We start from the raw sequence: 2,038 nt of genomic DNA on the forward strand, positions 1-2,038 counted from the left end.
CGCCTGTTTTCCTGGGCTGTCCCATCCATCTCAGAGAGGGATGCTCCACCGGGCAGTCAGACTGTATCTGGGGAATCGGCTGAGGTGAGTGTCCGGGAGGGTTGTGGTACCTAAGGGATCTGAGAAACTCACTCCCAGATGCTCAGGGCCCCAGCCCTGTTGTAGCTGAGTGGACATCACATGGATGTGGACAACACCTGTTGTGTAGACCAACAGGCAGAAATACAATCATGTGAAGAGGTACTAGGGAGAGAGATTCGATACCAGCATTAATTAGTATTTTATGATAGATCTAATAAAGTGAAACAGGACATCTGCTCGGCCTGAGTTCTAAGTAGGTGGAAATAGACAGGATGTACTGTCTCCTGGGAACACTGGAGAGAGAGAATTCAAGTCGACTGACCTGAAATTTATGCCTTTGCGATTCTAGTGGGATGCCTGAGGGCAGGTGGTGGGGATAAAAGAGGCTGGGGCCTCCTCCTGGGACCTCTGCAGGAATGGGCCCCCGGGTGTTCAGGTTGCTTCTGATGAGCATGTTCATGGTGCTCTTCGTGAATGAGAGTAAGCCTGGTGAGGGTGGTACTTGGTGGGCAAATGGGCGGGCAGAGAATGTATGGGGAGGAAGAGAGGGACTTGGTGACTTGACTGGTGTGAAGTGGTTCAAGGAGAATTTTTCTTCTTCTCTTTACAGGAGACAGAGTCCTGGGTGCAAACAAATGTACGGTGCAGTTCATTTTCAGTTCTTGGATAAATAACGCCACAAAGGGAGGGAACATTTTTGAGTTCTTTTCATATTATCTCTCTACCCTCCCTGGCTACACTCCCCTTTCCCCACTGACTGTTCTAGTGTCTTCTTTTAGCCCCCAGCCTTGGGTGAGAGGGGGAGGTCTTTAACTTCTTGAGGGGAGTAACGACCCCCTGACAGAAGCTGGGAGGGTGTCCGCATCCCTCCTGTGTGTGTTACACCACTCGAGTGTAAAGGTTTCCAGGTGGGGGTGGGCTTCTGAACAGAATCCCTGTCCCTAGAATTCTGCATCAAAGTCTTCCTCTCTTCCTTTAGGGTTTCAGCTTTGCCGTCGATGTGAATTCCACAATGGATACAGTTGCAACCACGTGATTGGAAGTTGCTGGAAATTTAAAATAGCTAACCTGAAGAGAGCTTGTGTCACAGACAACTTTTACTATTATGATCGTGTTGCAGGTAAGTGGGGTTAGAAAGAGACAAAAGATACTATCAGTGGTGGCCATGATCCCTGGACTCAACACGTGGAGGGAGACTGGGACCATTGCCAGGTGGGAAAGTAGGATTCTCTGTACACAGACCTGGGATGGAGGCTGTCTGGGAGGCAGATACCTTTTGCCTGGTCCTGTTTAGAGAGACATAGATGAAATGCAGATATAGCTTTGGGGCAAGTTTCCTGTGTTTAGGAGATTTTTGAGGTTCTGGGGAGATGTCATTGCTAGGAAGATGATGAGATCAAGCAAGATGATCACATTTACTTTTCCATTCTCTTTAGATAGATATAACTACAGATACTCAGTGCTGTCTTGTAGGACTTGTGAAGAGGGATCATTCATGCTATTTCATGACTTATATAGAGAAACGTTTTGCTGCACTGAAGACAATTGTAACGATCCTGAGAAAAATATGGACATTTCGAAGATAGCAATGTCGTATCCATAAAACAACAAATAAAATAATTAGGATTTTAAAAAACCATCTCTCATAGTTATTTTTTCCTTTTCCTTACCGCCTGGCCACATCATCTCATATTTTCTCAGAACCCAGACCCCGCTACTGTATTCCAGTAGATCTACTATGCATGCTCTTTCTTCTGATATTGCTTCCATTAACAGGAAAGTGCAAAGCCATAGGCCCCCCAAAGCCAACTCTGCCTTCTGGATGGATTCTCATCTATTAACTCCCTGATATCTCCTAGCAAGCTTTACTTGCCCTTAGGTCTGATGCTAAATTCAGAGTTCTAAAGTTTCTGGCTAAGGGAGAAGAGTATTTTTCTGATGGAGCTTCTGAGAGAAA

At 46.0% G+C, this 2,038-nt stretch overlaps 1 protein-coding gene across 1 annotated transcript; it reads left to right on the forward strand.

Annotated features, from left to right (window-relative positions):
* Positions 1-380: 380 nt before the first annotated feature.
* On the forward strand, positions 381-1,717 carry LOC147342250 (prostate and testis expressed protein 13-like). The gene is made up of 4 exons (XM_086385479.1): positions 381-561; positions 692-718; positions 1,061-1,201; positions 1,518-1,717. Exons 1-4 carry the CDS (start codon positions 498-500, stop codon positions 1,682-1,684), a joined length of 399 nt encoding a protein of 132 aa, XP_086241605.1. The 5' UTR covers positions 381-497; the 3' UTR covers positions 1,685-1,717.
* Positions 1,718-2,038: the final 321 nt, after the last annotated feature.

The sequence above is a fragment of the Bos grunniens genome, chromosome 29 (genome assembly GCF_055505025.1).
Source record: "Bos grunniens cultivar Pamir isolate PY7600 chromosome 29, Bosgru_T2T1.0, whole genome shotgun sequence".
In the NCBI taxonomy this organism is placed as follows: domain Eukaryota; kingdom Metazoa; phylum Chordata; class Mammalia; order Artiodactyla; family Bovidae; genus Bos; species Bos grunniens.